Source organism: Halyomorpha halys, unplaced genomic scaffold, assembly GCF_000696795.3.
Source record: "Halyomorpha halys isolate HHAL.00 unplaced genomic scaffold, Hhal_1.1 Scaffold689.1, whole genome shotgun sequence".
NCBI lineage: Eukaryota > Metazoa > Arthropoda > Insecta > Hemiptera > Pentatomidae > Halyomorpha > Halyomorpha halys.
In genome coordinates, this window is record NW_027113663.1 from 122898 (window position 1) to 141748 (window position 18851).

At 29.4% G+C, this 18851-nt stretch overlaps 1 protein-coding gene across 3 annotated transcripts in view; it reads right to left on the reverse strand.

The window, feature by feature from the left end:
- Positions 1–201: 201 nt before the first annotated feature.
- Positions 202–18851, reverse strand: part of LOC106685398 (prostaglandin E2 receptor EP3 subtype) — a 116025-nt gene continuing 97375 nt past the window's right edge. For 2 of the 3 annotated variants that reach the window (XM_014428030.2, XM_014428032.2), the window contains exons 4-6: positions 6254–6437; positions 4434–4651; positions 202–2956 (exon numbers count right to left, since the gene is read on the reverse strand). In XM_014428030.2, coding sequence (XP_014283516.1) covers positions 2747–2956; positions 4434–4651; positions 6254–6437 — 612 coding nt within the window. In that variant the 3' untranslated portion in view covers positions 202–2746. The remainder of the gene's footprint in view (positions 2957–4433; positions 4652–6253; positions 6438–18851) is intronic. The other variant, XM_014428031.2, reaches the window with a different exon arrangement.

The following is an 18851-nucleotide window of genomic DNA, read 5'->3' on the forward strand; positions in this document are numbered from 1 at the left end:
TGTGAATTAATGTTTCTTTGCTTCATTCGGGGAATCCTAAAAATGCTGCTATCACATATGCAAGGAACACTGGGTCTACTTATCAATAATTTGTAAGAATTGCATTATCCTTTTGTTGTCATTGTTTGATAAATATTTCTGATTTAATCTATGGTTTCTAATCACTTTTTTGGTAGAATAGGAGAAAATTAATATTTTAAACATTAGAGTAGTTTATTTAAACTTTTTTTCTTCTTCAAAACATAATATGTAACTTTCTTATCAATAAAAATAAAATAATTTACAGTTCTTTCTTGATTTTTTCTTCGTTATGGTAACATCCTTTACAAAATATAATATCACATTTTGAATTTTGTGTAATATTTAAAATTATGAATTTGTACATAAATTAAGCTCTCGACTGAATAGTCACAATTTTTTTTTTTACCTTTACATAAAAGAGAGTACCTTAAAATTAGGTTGTGATGATTATTTTCATTTCATTTTATAAAAAAAAGTATTAATACATAATCCATACCATATGAGTAGAAAATATCATACATTTATACACCTTATCAACTTAAGTTTAGTATCACAAAGTTTCAAGTTATAAACAGTGAAAATGTAAGTTATTATTTTTCAACTATATACACATTCCCATACATACAAACAAGATAACAATTTTTTAACATATATCAGCTATTATCAGAATAGCGAAATATGTTATAAATAATCAGAACAACAATATATCTATATCTGAAAAATCATAAAGTTAATCTAACTCAATATCACAACCTTCATTGACAAATTTAGTATTATGCCAATCAATTATATGAATAGACAATATTTTTTATTTTCTTCATTGAGATTAATATACAAAATATTCCCACATTGATCCCGTAATTTGACTTTCATGAAGGGGTTAACGACATTTAAATACAATTTTATCATGATTTAATTTCTTATTTGTTTATATGGGAAGAAAATTATTTTTACTAATATCTAATATCTTCACTTCTTAAGAAGTTCTAACACTCTTTGTAAATTTCTACACATATTACTAAGCACCTGCAAAAAATGTTGACATATCACATAATGATACCTGTTTTGTAAACATTTCGTAGAATTATTACAGTAACATGATGTTGTTAAAACTGCAATATTGATAAATTTTGTGTTGCTTATATTTTTGATTTAAAAGAAATATTAATTTAAATATGCATAAAACAACTTTTTCCTGGGAAGTGCTATGTCTATATCATAAATAGTTATAGCATTTCCTCGGTACCCATGAAAACCAGTTTTAATCACAATGATTTTAAAGCTGTAATAACAAAAAGTATTTCTAGATAAAAATAATTTTTCTTGACTTTAATATTAACATTTTTATTTGAACTAGTTCGTTAGCACTTTAATGCTGTTAAGCAATCTAAGAGTGGATGAAAAAAAAAAATTGTTGGAATAATAATTAAAACAGGAGTTTATTAATTATTATATGTCAACATTCTTACATTTTTTTTTTTTTTTTTACTGCAGTAAGCAATTCATTCATCTATGTAAATATTTACATACTATGTTATTTCCTGAGATACACATTTATTACACCAATATTTAAAAATTATTGTTGCAGCAAACGATATAGAAGTTTAAGAGCAAGTTATACACAAGGGTTATTTATTTCTTGGACCCACCATTGATGTAATAAGTTTATCATTTTTCCATACGAGCATAGTGTTTAGTTATACTTCCATTATAAAAACATTGCTTTTGCTTCTTTCTACCTTTCAATAATTTGGTATGAAATTATTGATTTTCTCCCTCCCTTGCCTTCCAGCAGCACAAGTGTTGGCAGTCTGCATACTATACATGGTATAGTACATTGCCAATAAACATGAATTTGGTTCTTCAACTTCATCTTCATCTCCAGATTGACTCTCTCTTCTTCTACTACTTCACCTCTTCTGTCAAAAGGACTCCCAAGACTAGTTCCTCTTTTCAGCAGTTGGCTGGGCCCTCTCCGGTTTTCTATCCATAATATAAAATCCTAATATGGGTAATTTTTGTCAGTTATTAGCTGAGGGAAGTTGTTCTCTGAGAAAGCATAGAACCTGGTTTCCCTTAGCTGTTTAGTCCTCAGATCATTGGTGTAACATTATTTTCATAATCTTTATTATATACATAGATAATTGACTGTATAATTTGAAATATGACGATGGTCAAGGTTGCAGTCGATAAGATTTGTTCTTTTCGACTGCAACCCTGACAATCTTCATAATTTCATAATCATTTTTATTGTAATAGAATGTATTTTGTGGCAAACTTTGAAAGAAAAGAAAAGAAAAATTATTTTTGTTGGCAGCCATTTTGGCTTATTGTGCATTGAGTCTAAACTATTAATGAAAATTATTTCATACCAAATTATTGAAATGTAGTAACAAAAACTATTTTTGTTTTAATTAAAGTGTTATACTCATTGAGAAAAATGGCACAATAATACATTATTCATGTGCATAATCTGCTCTTATAATTATATACTGTTTGCTTTAACAAATATAAGATCTTTACTTCACAATTCATATTGACACTTCTGCCTTCATTTCAGCACTAAAATAAAAATTCATTGAGAATTAAAAGACAGAAATAAATATCAGTACTAACTGCCTTCAGTCTGCAAACTGAATACTGTTTTAAAACGTAGTTGATTTAGTCAATATTCAGACAACTCTCAACTTGGAAAATGTAAATAGGTTAAATTTTACCTTTTTTTTTACAATGAACACAACTCATTTGATGTTTTTACTGAGCTTGTTCTAGAATTAGGTTTCCTGCACCATTCTGAAGGTTTAAAAACAATAAATTTTTGAAGAATATAAATGTAAGGGTCTACTATGAAATGTATTGCTAATATTAAGTCGGCAATCTTGAAGTACTTCTTGCAAGACTCAGCTTTTATGAGTTGTGCTACCGGAACACTCACCTGAAATAAAAAAAATAACATTAAATTAATTTAGTATAATGAGAATTAAAGATATTTGTGTCATGTAAGGACTTTGTATTGATACAATCCTTAGAAAAAAAAATCGAATTTAATGATGGTATCGTTTAGAATCAAAACAGAATAATTATATTAGAGGTAATACCTCACCTCGATTTCACATAATATCTCAGTCATTTAAAGTTATTGTCAAGATGTAATGTATACATGTATTAATGTATATAACAAAGGTCTAAGATATAATAAAGGAGTTTTGAAAATTATTTCCCTTTGTACTGATTTAATGCCATACTCTAAGTTTTATTTATTTTCATTTTCAATAAATTCTTTTTTTTTTCTAAATAAATCAAATGGTATCCTTGTTAGGTCTCAACAAACACTCTTTATTTAAAAGTTTTAAAAATTAATGAAATTGTGACAAAATAGGGTAATTTGACTTGTAATTAATGACCTGGGCAGAATAGCCTGCAAAACGTTTAATAAAGAATTGGATGTGAGGTGGATGTTAATTTATATTTAAGATTGTCCTGGAGGATGCCCGAATTAGCCAAAACATTGGACTGTTGATAAAATAAATAGTGGATACCATAACAAGGATACCACTTGATTTATTTAAAAAATAAATACCAGTCTCAAGAAATTGAAAACAAATTATTTATTAATTCTCTTTATCAATATTGAATCAATAGGTCATCTTCTCTCTTTGGAAATTTTTTGGTCTGTAGGAATCTTGATCATTGCTCATTCTCAAAATGTGGTTACACCACTTCAGTTGGTTCCTTATAATCCAGAATGATACATTTCTCTATTATTTTGCTTTTGTTATTCAAATGATGTCCAATGGTTCCTTTCTTGGTCATAATCTTTTAAGTTATTCTTTCATATTTCAAATTTTTCATGCGGTAGTAATTTTACTTTTAATATTATTTTTTTTACAGTTTTAATTCCTGTTTTATGTTTATTTGGCAACAAAATTAATTAGTACTACATATGTCATATAATATTATTTTTCTATTATTGATCATGCTATTCTAATATGATTACTCTCAGGCATTCAACAACAAAGAGAAAAAAGATGAAATGGCTCAGGCTTATTTTTATGGTTCATACCCTCTGCATTCATGGTTGGTACATTTCATAATTTAAATTACAACCCTTGGATTAATGCATATTTTGGTAATTATAAATTAATAATATATACGCTCATTTATGCTTTTGCAACAATAGTTAGTAGGTGTCAAGATTGCAATTAAGGGTCCTTCTAACACCACTTCATTTAACTTACACATTTGATCCTAAGAATACAAATCAATCAACTATGGCAAATATTATCCATGCTAGAATAATCATCATTTACTTAAACAATCATTCTTTGTTTACTATTTAACATCAAAACCAGAACTAAGAATAAGCTTATACTTTTGTAAAAAAAAACCTAAAACCTATTATTAAGATTTACCAGTTGCGGTAGCCATGAGAACAAAAATGATAGGCTGATGTAAATCATAACTCTTGCAAAGGCTGTTTCTTCTGCTGTTGATGTAGCTTCTAAATCTTTGTTGCGAGAATGCCTTCTCACTAAGACGTGTGGTTTGCTAACTCCACTACGCTGCCTCATCGTTAGAGTGGCAACCACAGAGAAGTTAGATAACAGCAAGCACATACACAGAAGTACTCCTGTAATATAAAAAATCATTAATATTGTCAAATATTACCAGATATGATTTTTAAAATCCACTTAAATTGTAGAGAAATAATTAGATTTTTAAAAAAAATGTAATGTGGTAAAAACTAATCACTAATTTTTATTCCATTCCTTAACCATTCAAAAAAAAAAAATCAAAGTCATCTTTGATCAACACCTGTTCTGCATTAATCATACTTTCTTAAAATATATCTTTTATATTAATAGGATATAATATATAATATATCATAAATATATATCCTAAAAATCTATCACTATCTATTCGTAGTTTCAAAGATTTCATTAATGTTTGCCTTTAATAATCTTGTTTTTTCTATTATTTTTTCCTACTTTGACCACACTTCGTGATATATGGTAGAGTTTTTTAATAAAGTTAAAGTGTTTAATACGGCTGACTAGAAAACGGCTTATTAATTCTTATACTCAAAAATTCTTCCTTTGGCTAATCCTTTCTTTTTCTTTTGCAACCTCCATAAGTGTCAGCTTTGGTACCTATCCAGCCCAGAATCCATGACTGCTTTAGGATCCTATTATTGATAAGGTTTTTATTTCTATTAGTGTATATTCCGGCCTCTTGTGAATATCTCTTTGCAATTATTGAATGGTATTCTTGGACATCCTTGCGGTAAATTACAGTTAGGCTTTATACTATTTTTTTATTGGATCCCTGACCCCCACCATCCTGTAGTTAGGCCCAAAACATTTCAACTGTCTCCACTTTTTACTTTCCTTGACTGTTCAGTTGCTCTGGAATCCTGTTATTTATAACCTAAACCCTTTTAGTTTTTCCAATAATTCTTCAGAGGAATTTCATTTCTGCTGCTGTGACTTAGACCTGACTCATGAGTTTATCCATCAGAACCCAACACTCAGCCTCTTACAGGAGTTTGGAAGGTAAGTCTACTTAAACATATCTACCTGCAAAATTTCTCATATTTCTGTATATCTAGTAGTATCAAAGAATTTGGTTTTTCTATCCTATGAGGAATTTTGTTGTCTAGAGCATTCTTTCTAATCCATCCCTTATTTAAAATTTTTTTTTACCAATTTCTCTCCATTTATCCTCTTCATTTGCTTGCTTCATACACCAATCATTCAATTGAATGTAGAATATATACTGTATTTGTAATCTTATTATTTATCTCCATGTTATTTTGTCTCCTTTATTATAAACACATGTTTTTGTCCAATTGTTTTGGAACATTTTGTTCCAGAATAAAGATAATTTTCCATTTAATTTCTCTTTTATTCTCTTTTAGTATTATTAATTTTATTAATTTATATTATTTATCAATGAAAATTTTATGATATTATAAAAAAGATAAATAAAAGAGTTTCTTGATTTATTTTCTATAAATAAAATACTTATAGAATACATTATGTATAATTCTTTATATATATATATATAATACTTTGTTAACAAGTATAGCTATCTCAAAAAGATTTTATTGAGCTTTGAAAATATTTTTCAATATTGCATCAATATTATTAAATTAAATATATATTTCTGGAGAAAATTGTTATTATTGTATTAAATTAATGTTACTATTACTATTATAGATTAATATACGTACCAAAGCCCATGTATACGTAGGCATAGATGATGTCTATAGTTTCTGTAGCATTTTTGTAACGAACGCAATAACCCTTTTCTTTATTGTAATAAGCACCAATACCAAAAATAGGCAGGACCACAATGGCTAAATTGAATAACCAAAGGGTAACGGTTGCTCTCCGAAGCCTAGAAACTGTCACATGCTGAAAAAAAAAATTAAAAGAAATTCAGAAAACTTGAGCGAAATATTGTATAAAATCATGTTATTTTTATGGTTCTAATAAAATTTAGTACACTTTTTCTTCCTCAGATTTTCAAATAATATTAAAATATATATATTTTGGAAGAAGATAGTTGACCATATGAAGTATATTATTGGAAGATATTCTGGTTGATAGTTAATAAAGGTTATAATAGTAGAAAAACTATTTAATGTTAATGATTGGAGAAGTTTGTCAGGGGGGTGTGGTCTGCACAGAACAACATAAATAAACAAAACTATATTTATTTATTTTATGCCGACGTTTCGACCTGAATTTCAGGTCTTTATCAGGGGTTGTGGCGTAGAAGGTAGGCTCGCATCTATTTAATGTTAACATTAAACATTTCGACCCACTTTGTAGGGCTTCATCAGGACTGATCCTAATCAAAAGGGTTGCAGACTGAGAACTCAGTAAAGATGGGCAAAACATTGGTTAACATTAAATAGTTTTTTCTACGATTATGTACCTTTAATGACCACCACCTGAAGCATCTTCATACAACTCTATCTATATTTTTAAATATTTTAGTTTTCCTAACTTCATTGTATTTAAACTTTTTACTCATGTTTGAAACAGAAAAATTTCTTTTTAATCCAAACACAAATGAATAGAATCCCAATTCCTTAATTTTAAATGTATTTGTTTTAAATTATAGAAACTCATTGATTGGAAATGTTTTACCAAAATATTGATAGTATGATATGGGTTCTGGAATCTAAGGATTATCTGGAAACTTGATCAGGGTTTTCAAGTTACTGGAATGGCCAGGATAGGAGAAGCTATGAAGTACTTGTTATTAGGAAAGGCAATGATCATCTAAATAGACGTTTACATGCTTGCATTAAGCAAATTACCACCGTTTACTATTTAGATCCTTTAGCATAGTGCTGTTGTATGAAGAGAAAAGAAGAAATGCAGTTAAAATCAGTAAATAGAGTTATCTGATAAGAGTTAGTTTTATTAATAAGAAAAAGGGCGCCTACGGTTAAGAAAAGGCAACTGAAACTGACAGAGCTATTTGTTACTTTTGTTGTGATAAATTGAGGTTAACAATATCAAAGCTAAGAGCAGTATGATGGATTGGGTCGCAATCAATTACAACGGTTTGTCTTCTGTTTACTATCGTTGATCGCTTCATGGAACCGGGACCAACGTTTATTGGAGTCTATAACGTGTAGGGAATCAATTGTTTTATAACCTTCCAACTAATTAAAGATTTGTTTCGTCTTTTTAAATAATTAATATTACTAAAAACTAATAATATCATATACTATATAAACTAATAGAATTTAAAATTTTAGAATTTAAATGCGCTTACAAATATCAGTTTTTCTATGAAAGGAATATGGTCCGGGTGCGGTCAAAAAAACTCAAATAGTAGAATTATACTATTTTATATAGTAATATAAAAAAAAAGAGTATAATTCTACTATTTGAGTTTTTTTGACCGCACCCGGACCATATTCCTTTCATCTTTACACACGGTCAATCAATAATCTTCCATCAGTTTTTCTAGTTCTCTCAGAATTTATTTATGAGTGAGAAGTGAAAAAATATCTTTTACCTTAATGACTGACACGAATTATGTGATAATACTTTGTTTAATAACCCATTAATTTAATTTATAAAAAAAACAGTGCAATTTTTGATACCAAGCAAATCTTTTCCTAATGTTGTAAGTTTGATTTTTTTAAAATTAAAGTTACCAGTACTATAAATAAGATTATGATCTACTTGATCCACACAGGTATCAATGTATGTAAATGTATGAATGTAACAATTTTTTTCTGATACATTGGTAGAAATAAAAAACATGTGGAAAAAATGTTTATAGATTTTGCAAAAAGGTGCCCTCTTACTAACTCTTTGTTCAGCCATTTTTTTCTTTTTCACAAAAACACTCATTTTTTACGTGTACTCTAATTGAATGTAATATTATAAATTCAGTTGGATTTTTGTTCTTAAGTGTTTTATTAGATTCACTTCTTCTTCTTTGCTTACTTAATTAAATACTGCCAAGGTTTAGGTGAGTGACTATATCATAGCAAAGAAGGTAACATTGAACTAAGGAGATCACACAATGAGAAAGAAATTCATTTGGCCTCACAAGTAGGGTAGAAGACATTCTGAAGATCTAATATAGATATTTCATTCTCGTAGGATAGATTCTAAGCATAAAATATATGTGCCCTACGTGTTCTGTTGGTTATATCTTTTCCTCATAACCATTTTCAATTCGTTATTGACTAATGGAACGATACTCATTGGTGACATAACTTCGAAAATATAAAATCGAAAAATATTCCAGAAGTCAAGTTTGGGTACACTGCTAGACAGACAGAAGGGTTCTTACGTATTAACGTCACCGCAGTTGTTAGCACACAGCAATCTTCTTGTTTGTACTCACAAGAAGTTATCTTTAGTTCCCTTGTAGCCTTGTTGCTTGCTGATTTTTGACCCCATATTTTAGTGCTAGGCAAATGCGTAATTGGGATTTGCCAAAAACAGAACAAGATGAAATTTTATTTCTTCAGGAGTGAAATATTTTACCTAAAAACGTACATGTAGCAATTCTCATGACATGAAACTATATTTTGGTCGACGTAACTTTTGGAAATGTAATTTAAGACAGTGTGATCAGCAAGTGGGACTTAGAAAAGACACCTGGTTTGAGTTGAGCAGAATTCCTTTTGTTCAGCCTTAAGATCCGTATACTGCTGATACGAGGAGCTGACACCGGTTAAATTTTGTGAAAAACAGCTTGATTTATCGAATAAAACTGTTATGGACTGGAATAATTCCGTGAATTATTTATCTTCGATATGGAAAATAAATTAAACAAAATAGGTGGACCAAATGGCATTCTGGAAATTGATGAAAGTTTGTTCACTAAACGTAAAAATAATTGTGGTCGAGGAATACCCGAACTATGGGTGTTTGGTAGTATATGTAGGGAAACAAAAGATTCGCTTGTTATCATCACTGTACCTAATAGAACTGGCTCTACCCTTCTTGATAAAATTATTGAAATAATGCAGATGGTAGCACAATTTATTCTGACAGTTGGAAAGGTTACCAAGGTTACCAAACAAATACAATAATAAAAGAAGGATTGCTAAATGCTAAGGTTAATCATAAATACAATTTTATTGATCCTGATACAGGAGTTAATACAGTTGAGAGAATGTGGGGTAGGGCTAAATGGAGGAACAAGAGACATAGGGGGACGGCAAGAAATCATTTTAAATCTTAATTATGTAAGTTCATATGGCGACAGCATCAGGTGAAAGAAAATAGAGACTGTTTTGAATATATATTAAATTCCATGTCGGCCCATTTTCCACCGAAATCTGATTGACTACTTTACATAAATATGTTTTGAATTTTAAAGTGTTTTGATTTTACATAAAGTTTTTTTATACTTTGATTTGTTGCAAAAACGTTAGGTGTAGATTGGCGCATTAGCATAATTTTTGCTATGGAGGCGTTAATACGTAAGTACCGACAGAAGGGACAAATTTTAAGAAAACATTTTTTATTTTTTTTTTTCAGAAAAATATTGATGTTTCTCAGAACAAAGTATTAAACCTGGAAGTGTCATCATTACGTGAAAGACACGGAGAGGTAAGTTTATACCATATTGGTTTGGTTTGAATGTGAGCTCTTCGAACAACAGCTAAACCAAACATTGGGGCAGTTATTGATATTGTTTTTGGTGCATTCATGTCTTTTTGAAAAAAGTTATTTTGGATATTAGATTTTTAGTAGGAATATTCTTATTCCTACTTGTTCTCATCATAATTGTGCTATTTAGGAATGTGAGATACATAAAAGGTATAACATATTTGAAATAACAATTTTGTCAACACAGGAGGTCCTCTATCCAACTCCTTTTCAGCCTTTGACCATTATTGTCTGTTGGCCCTCCATTGTTTTTGTAAGTTTGTTGTAAAAAGGTGGGAATTCGAATTGTACCAAAGGTTATACCACGAAATTATTGCATTATTTTGAGAAAAAAAATTAAAATAAGATTGGCTAGAAAATTGATTTTTTTTTTTTATGGGTCCGTAAATTTTGCAAACGGTTTTAGCAGATAATTAATTATGCCCACTAATATTCTTATGGCAATTTTCTTAGTTGTTGGTTTAGTGGTTTATGTTTTTTATTATATCGAATAGGTCCCCTAATAAAGTTCAATTAATTATGATGAAATATCATTAGTTATTGTATATAAAATAGTAAGTTCAATGCTAGAAAAACGATTTGACTACTAGACACAGAAATTTGTCTATTGGTATCTAAAACATAAAACATTTTTTCACTTCTAGAAAAAAGGAAACTTGAATACAAAGTGTCCTTATCTTCAGTGAAAGCAACATGAATTATTAAAAATTAAATATTTTATATAAAGCATTAGATTGGAGTTGCTGAATGGGTAAGTCAGCTCTGGCAATAATTCGTTTACTTTATATCAGCAGTGAATCGAGCTGTGGTACCACTCTGCCAAGTAAGTTACCTTACCCTTCATTTGGTTTGAGGATCAACCTACCGTTAGGCGTGAATACGGGTCTCATCAAATACTTGATTTAGAAGCAGTAGTTTTATTGAATATTGAACCCGAGAGTCTTCATTTCAACTGTAGTATTACAAGTTATCAAATATTATGACCAGTATAATAAAACTCCTGCAACAACTATACAACTTTTATATAAAATAAGAATCGTGACAAATACTGATCAATGTTAAAACAAGACGGAGATACATTAAGTTTTTTGACAGTCTCCCTGCTTCCTTGAATCCACAATTTCGTACAGTATCCCAAAAACCCTATAAACATCACTCTACCTTAACTCCTTTTTTCTCTTGCACCCCTCCTCTCTCCCTTACTATTTTTCGACTTATTATCTTTCGTCTTTAATTACTATTTATTTTTCTTTGTTATTCTATTGTTTAAACATCACGCGGAAGCCCCTTACCTCCAGAATTTTCACAGATTAGACACATCAAACCTCAACTAAGTATTTCACTGTATACCTTCAAGTACCAACGGAAGAAAAAGGTTTTATTTAATTTGATTTATGTTACACTTCTGTAATGCAATTTAATAATTCATGTTTTAATTTCTGTTTTAGAAGGATCGGAAAAAAAATCTATGTTAAATTATTTATTATTATTTCTCCTTGATAAGTGAAACAGCATATTTGGAAAGCCAGAAAGGTGTTGGTGAAATATTAGAAACATTTATTACGTAAAATCCTGATATATTCCTATAACCAACTCACTAATCTCATTATTCCTAACGTCGAGGGTTGTCAGATGAAACCCTGAGCCTAACCGGTTTTATACTAGGGACTGGTTTCTTTCTACTACGACGTAGTAGGAGTTGGGGGATAGTTTCGGCCCTTAAAAATTATAATGATTTTTTAACCAGGCAAGCCATTTAACAACTTTGCGTAGAATTATTCTGTATCTCATTTATTATTCATAAATATTCAAGGTATTTTTTCGCTATCTATATCCTTCCAACATTATCAATAATCAAAGCGATATTCCTTACCATATTGTGTTTTTAGTAATATATTAATGGAGACATAAGTAAAAAATAGGTGATAAGTGGAACTAATTCCCACTAATGGCAACGGTGTAGATCAGTATAAAGGTACAAAATATGCAATTTTTCAACTAAGACAATGAACCCGCCCCCAAATTATAAAACAAATATTTACAGGAAATTTCAAGCTAAAAAAGATTCTATTATTAGTTTAAAATAAGAATAAATAACAAAATATTGGCCGAAAAACTGAAAAGCCTAAAAAAAATTCACTCTGCTCAAAATACCACATTTAAAGCTAACTATCGCATGATACAAATTAATAAAACCCATTTTAAACACTTTAAATATGCTAAAATTTGAGCCATAATATACCTATTATTACTATTATTATATTATACCAAGCTTCAACTTGAGTGTTACGCGACACTCAGAAGAATTTCAGTACCTAACATCTTTGCCAAAATAAATTAATAAAATATTGAATTCTAGTTATTTGGGAAAAAATAAATAAAAACAAATTGGATTTTAATGAACTCTGTCTCAGGGACTATTCGATATGAAAATGTCTATTAACATTCAGATTGAAGTATGGCAAATGAGTCATAAAATATTATCTAATGATCATCTTTGTTCGAAGCAGTCATGATGTTGAGTTTTCATTATTTGAAAAAAAATGTTAGTTTATTAATAACTGTATTTCGGGAATGATTGGAGGTAAAGCAAGAGCTTTCTAATATTTCGAATTTGAGCAGTTTTATAATGTTTAAAATTTAAAATTTCAAATATATTTTTTAAATTGTTATCGTACAGTAGATTTGATTTGAGGTATTGAACACTGTAATAATAGTGAAAATATTTGGCTTTTCAGTTTTTCAGCCAACATTTTGTTATTTGTTCTTATTTTTTAAAATTCAAAACATGATATATTTCAGTAATAAATAGTATGTAAATTAACAGAATTGAAAATTATATTTGGATATACTGGAAGATCACTGATTGACCGTGTGTAATAATAAATGGAATATGACCCGGGTGCGCTCAAATAAAACTCAAATAGTAATAAATATATGAGTTTTATTTGAGCGCACCAGGACCGCAAAATCGCTGTGATTTTGCTATAATTTTAGTTTGTCAAAAATATACACACAACAACCCAAAATCTGCCACAAAATTCAAATCCAGTCTTTGTTTTAATTATTTCCTCTATCGCCTATTTTTTCCTTTACACCTCTTCTACTATGCATTCACCATATTTACTTGACTTTCCTGCAACTGACAATTATTTGGAGCGAGTGACACATTTTCAGAAAAATAAAAATTCTTAAATGAGAACGAGATTAATTTGCACCTATGGTAGTTACTAATTTATTAATATTGTATATTTATGATTTTAGAAAAAAAAATTAAGATGGTGGCCTAAATATAGGTTAAAAAATTATGACAAAAACATGCTAATAACAAAAAAAAATGTCTAATGAGGTGTAGATAGTTGACCGTAGATTAACGCTTGAAGAAGTTTGTCGGGGGGGGGGGGTGCGGTCAGCAAAGAACAACATAAGTAAACAAAACCATATTTATTTATTTTATGCCAACGTTTCGACCTGAGTTTCAGGTCTTCATCAGGGCTATAGAACAAAAGAGATAACAACAACATTTAGAGTAACATACAATTGAAAAGGAATAGTTTACAAACAAATTTAGAATTATATAAAATATTGAATTAAATCATGAATTATCTTATTAAGATATAAGCCACTCACTATTTTTCATTGTTTGTCATAATGTTCAATTTGCAGATTCCATTTATTTATTTAATTTTTCAATTTTTAGACTCTACTTGCATATCTTATATTATACATATCTTCTTACCTACATGATATTATATTTCATCTGTCACTGTTTTCAATTTACTACCATACAATTCCACAAATATCAATCAATTAAAATTTTGTACTATTCAATTATCAGTTATCATTTTTTATCATTTATGATTTAATTCAATATTTTATATAATTCTAAATTTGTTTGTATACTATTGCTTTTCAATTGTATGTTACTCTAAATGTTGTTGTTATCTCTTTTGTTCTATAGCCCTGATGAAGACCTGAAACTCAGGTCGAAACGTCGGCATAAAATAAATAAATATGGTTTTGTTTATTTATGTTGTTCTTTGCTGACCGCACCCCCCGACAAACTTCTTCAAGCAAAAAAAAATTTCTTTTTTGAAATTAGTTCCATTCAAAAACGTTTAACTCCTGTAATATTGAGAGCATAATATTACCAATTTAATCATACATCTTCATTGTATTAAGTGAAAGCTATAAAATATTTAATTGTTTATGATAAACATTGTGAATATATATTGAGAGTAATTGGACTGTTTTTATCAAAGACCCGAAGGAATGTTTGTCCTGACCGTAAGAGGCCCATTAGGAGCCCATAATGGAGCCCCGGCTAATCACCAATTAGAACTTGTCAATATTGCAGCCTCTGGCTATTATTCAAAATGCTAAATAACATATCCAAGAGAAAGGAGTTATAGTTCAAAAGTCCTTGAATTTTCGTATATATTTATCAATTCGTCAGTATTGTTTAGTCTTTTATTGAAGACTAAAAAAAAGTAATGTTAGTTATACTAATGTAATTATTTCTAGCTTTATTATTTTTTAGTTTCTAACTTACTATATTGTACAATATTTGACCTTGTATCAAATAACCACAGTTTAAAGGTTTGGTCTCGGAAGATTACAACAATGTATGTAGGTAGTGTACGATTCCACAACGAATAATTTTAATTCAGCCAACAATATGTTCCTTTTTTTTATTTACGCTTCCAGCATCCGCTAAAAATACGTCATATGCATTTCGAAATGATGACTGCACCAAGCGAACAATAACAATTAACTAACAATTAAGTTGCCTAACCACGTCTGCAGGCAAAGTTCTTTGAATAATAATAATCTGCTTCATACAGCATCTCATCGTCCTATTATCTTGACCTCTTCCTAGCAATGGCTATACTCTTAAGCGTAGTGAAGCCATGGGAAAGAAAATCTTAAGTTTCAAATAAAGCTATTGAGGTATGTGCCGTGAATGGAATTGAAACGTAACAACCCCTGGCCTTAGGAGCAAGAATTGGAACTTATAATATGAAGAACCAAGTCGATTGATAAGTTCCAGAAAAAAGATCTTAGAAAAAAAAAAAAAAAAAGCTTAGCATCAGATTTTTCTGAAAAATTAGGAATAGCCGAAAACGATACGTTATTAGAAAAGTACCAGAATGTTTGTGTATACTTCTCAGTGATGGCTTTAAGAGCGTAGGATGCTCAAGGCTGTTAATCATTGGTAACAACCTAGTATTTTTCGATCTAATATCATCAAGATAAGTTCCACGTGCATAGTCTCTCTTTGTAAGTTTTAATACAACATTTTAAAAGGTATTATAATAAACACCTTAATTGTTGGAGTGAATTCTTAACTTTTTGGAAAAAATAAAACGAAATTAATATATCTTTCACTGGTTAAGTAGAATTCTAAGAACTATTTTTCTTTATTTGATTAGAAATTAATCTAAGTCTTCACCAATAGATTAGTAAGGTGTTATATTTTAACTCACTTTTAATTATATCCACAACATAAGGTATTCTATAAAATAATAATAATTGAAATGTTTGCTGCATTATTGTAGCTCCATTATATTGCTGTTGGGAGTTATAAACACTAGCTTGTGCCAAAAAAAAAGCTTATGTTGGTACAATAAGAATATATACTGTTCGAATATGTAAATCTCATAATTGAAAGTAAGCAACAACAATATTTATATTTAACATAAAATTTGAATTTTTTAAACGTTATTTTTGTTTCCCAAAAAACTGCAAAAATTGGAGCTACCTTCTTTTTTCAGAAAACCCTTCAATTAACGACTAATATCGACCAAATAATTGTATTTACTTTTTTAAATATTTTAGTATTTTTTAAAAATAAGAAGTCTTAGTGAAGAGATACCTGAATCAAAGTGATATATTCTTATAGAAAATTGCATTATTGTACGATTTTGATCTTTAAGTTTTTTCATTAATTTGCGCATTTGAGCACTTTGTGTAAAAAAATGCCTCATATGAATTTGTCTTAATATATATATTTCAAAAAATGCACCATATTCTATTCAAAATTCTATAGTTGTGTGCGCTGGATAAGAACTAGAAAAAAGTTTTAAAAAGTCTACAATTCCCTTAAATGATTGAGTAAAAAATTACAAAACTTGTAGTCGATAGAGGAAGTGAACATGGGATAGCTTGTATATAGACTAGAATATATTTTATTTGTGAAAGACAAAGTCTTGTACAAATTCATTACACAATATAAAGTTATAAAACAAAACCTGAGTCTAGTGCTCTATTACAAAAACAAAAAACAAAAGATAAAACAAGTGCTCCATAAAAAACGATAAACAAAAAATAAAACAAACTGAATAATAAAAAACTATGAACATAATATTCATTAATCTATTATATGAAACTTAAAATAATGAGAATTATTTTCAATAAAAGAAAGCCTTATTATTATACCATTATTGAAATAGCTTTTACAGAGTTCGCCTTGAAAGTGAAGATTTGGTTCCATGGTGTAGTTTGATGGATAGCTTGTATATGTACATATATGATTTCATAGATTATAGTTGTTATCTTGTTTTTTGTTCTTAGCCCTGATAAAGCCTGAAATTCTGGCTGAAACGTTGGCACAAATAAATAAGTTTTTTCTTATTTTTGTTCTTCACCATCCGACCACCCACCATCTTCACCTCAACTATTAACTCATCATGATATTTACTCTCATACGAAGATTTAGTTTATTATTTTTCACTTTAAAAAGTTGAACTTTTTTTTTTTGTAAAACGACATTTAACTAATTACTGTAACTAACTAAATTAATAACTAAAAGTGAGGTATTATTTAAACGTTCTTGACCTCGTGGAATTTAACGCCCTGCCGGGTTCTGGCCTGTTATTTTAGTAATCACAATTCGTATCCATTTGGTGCTATAATTATCCAATTTTCTAATTATTACAGATTCCTTCAACTTATTAATTATCTTTCATGTTTTCAGTAATTTAATTCCGACATTGATTCCTATGCTCTTTCTGTGACCAATCATTTTCTACACTCAATGGTTAAGTTAATGGAAGGTAATTATGAATTAAAATTGTGTATGTGTCTGTCAACAATCTGTCTTAAAAATGAAAGGTCCCAAGGAACATAAATTGTATGTTCAAGGCAAGAATATGCCTGGGACGTTACTGTAATTTTTTCAATAAATTAGGTTCAACATAGGTTTCACTTTATATAGTCTATTGTAAACTTTTTTTTTTTCGGGCCGGCCGTGGCTCAGATGGTTAGGGGCAGGTCTATCAGTCTGAAATCTGTGAGCGGCGCAGATTCGAATCCGGCCTGGGGCGTTAACTTTTTTTCATTAAGTGATGGTTCCACAAAATGAAATACTTGACCCTCCACCATGATTAGAATAGGTTGGGGTCACCTGTAGATAGATAGTCAAACATCACCTTCCCTGTGAATTGCCTTATATTAATAAAAAAACTTTTTTTTAAATTTTCTCGAAACGGCTTTTAAGATTTTGGTTAAAATCTGCTTATCAGTGCATAATTAAATATTCTTTAATATCAGCTAGGTCCCATTCCGATTAGTTCAAGGGGAGAGGAAAAGAAATATTTTTCAGGTTGAAAAAAAAGTTTACTTACTTTAGATAGAAAACAAAAAATGTGCGAACATACATTATTTCACCTATGAACCATCATTTTTAATTTTTAAAAATTTTAATTCACAACTGTAAAGAATGTTTTACATTCAGGGAATGTGATCAAAATGAAAATAGCTCCTTCGCAAACGTCGCCTTGCTTCAAGTTAGTCTCGTGTTAATAGTCCTTAATTATCGATATCCGATTTATATTCATCCAAATTAATTATTGATTACAATCGATTAAAATATAAAATGCCAATACATGAAAAACTAAACATGTTAAAATTAAAAAAAAAAGTAATTAAAAAAAACTGCCCGTTTTAAGAGACAGGGTGTTATTAATTAGCTCCATAAATATATTAGTGGGTCCTTAAAGTTGTGGTCTGTAAATAATGAAACTTTGTTATAGTAATCGGGCGCCCTCCAAAATTCAATAGGGATGTTTGGGAGTAAATTCCGTCTTATACTTCCATGAATGTCACCCTATACAAAGCTCTTTGCATCTGTACGTGGAAACATAAAGAAAGCTTATCACCATTATTTTCAGAAGAGTCACGACACACGACTACTATACCAAGTTTCATTATTTTTAGTTGACAACTTCATTGGCGATCCTGTTTCTTTAAATGAATATTATTTTTAGTTAATTAATTTATTTTTTATTATAATTGATATTTATAATTTAAGAAAATTAAAAAAGCAAAGGAATTCATAATCTGCTATTTATAATATTGTTTATATTAATTTTACTATGGTATTCCGAATTTTGTGGAGTAATAGAATATGTGTCTGAATTTAGGGATTGGTTTTTATTTCATATTTTATTTTTGTAACTTAAGATTAGGGGGCGCAGTGGCACTGCGGTAAGTCACGATAGTACTAAGTTCAAGGAACCGGTATCGAATCTTGTTGGGTAGAAAATTGTTTTTTGTTACACTGTAGCCGTGAGGCAACCCTGTGAGTTCTGAAGCCCTCCTGGGGTCCACCCAGCCTCATAAATTGGGAACCCTTAATTGGGTGAAAATCTGGCGATCGAGCGTGATTCA